This window comes from Fulmarus glacialis, unplaced genomic scaffold (genome assembly GCF_000690835.1).
Source record: "Fulmarus glacialis isolate BGI_N327 unplaced genomic scaffold, ASM69083v1 scaffold24571, whole genome shotgun sequence".
Classification (NCBI taxonomy): domain Eukaryota; kingdom Metazoa; phylum Chordata; class Aves; order Procellariiformes; family Procellariidae; genus Fulmarus; species Fulmarus glacialis.
The window spans coordinates 2,406-3,024 of record NW_009192474.1 but is presented as its reverse complement, the minus strand read 5'-3'; the positions used below and the strand labels follow the sequence as shown (position 1 = coordinate 3,024).

Sequence of the window (619 nt, the reverse complement as noted above, 5' to 3'; positions counted from 1 at the left end):
GGACACACATCTGGGGGGGTAGCCGCTGGCTTTGCCACCTCCACAGGACCCCCTCTCACTTTGTCCCACCTTGTCCTGCAGCCGCCGCGCCCCAGGACCATCACTCACACGCCTGATGCCCACCCACCTCGCCGCCTTCAACCCCGAGCCACAATCCCTGTACCCCGCTCCCAAAAGCGGAGCTGCCTGCCCATGCTGCCAGGCGTCTCCCATCCCAGGCATCACCCCAGGGCAACCCTCCCAGCCCAGGCACCTGGCCCCAAGAGATCCAACATTGGGTGAGAAGATGCCCAAAAGCCCCAGCGCGTACCTGGATCTGCCCCTTGCCCATGATCTTGTCCACAATTTCGTTGTTGTCCTTGTTGAGCTTGGTTTTGTCGTAGCACTTCTCGTAGCAGAGGATGCGCAAGGACTGGGAGCCCTCCAGCTCGATCTCAAACTCCTGGGGCGCAGAGGGAGGGTGGCTCAGCCCCAGCACCCCAGAGCAGCTTCAAAACTGGGACTGGAAGGGAAAAGGGGGGGGCACGGTCCCCTCCCTGCACCCCACCCTCCTCTCACCTCGTTCCACTGCGGCTCGGGGGGGGCCCGGAAAAACCCGGTCCTGGCCTTGCTGGCGAAG

The 619-nt window shown here is 63.7% G+C and overlaps 1 protein-coding gene across 1 annotated transcript in view; it reads right to left on the bottom strand.

Moving 5' to 3' along the window:
• Window positions 1–310: 310 nt before the first annotated feature.
• The window catches only part of ABR (active BCR-related), a gene marked incomplete at both ends in the record, with an annotated part of 2,711 nt that continues 2,402 nt past the window's right edge, over window positions 311–619 (bottom strand). Inside the window, 2 exons of the mRNA XM_009587096.1 lie at window positions 311–442; window positions 559–610. Coding sequence (XP_009585391.1) covers window positions 311–442; window positions 559–610 — 184 coding nt within the window. The remainder of the gene's footprint in view (window positions 443–558; window positions 611–619) is intronic.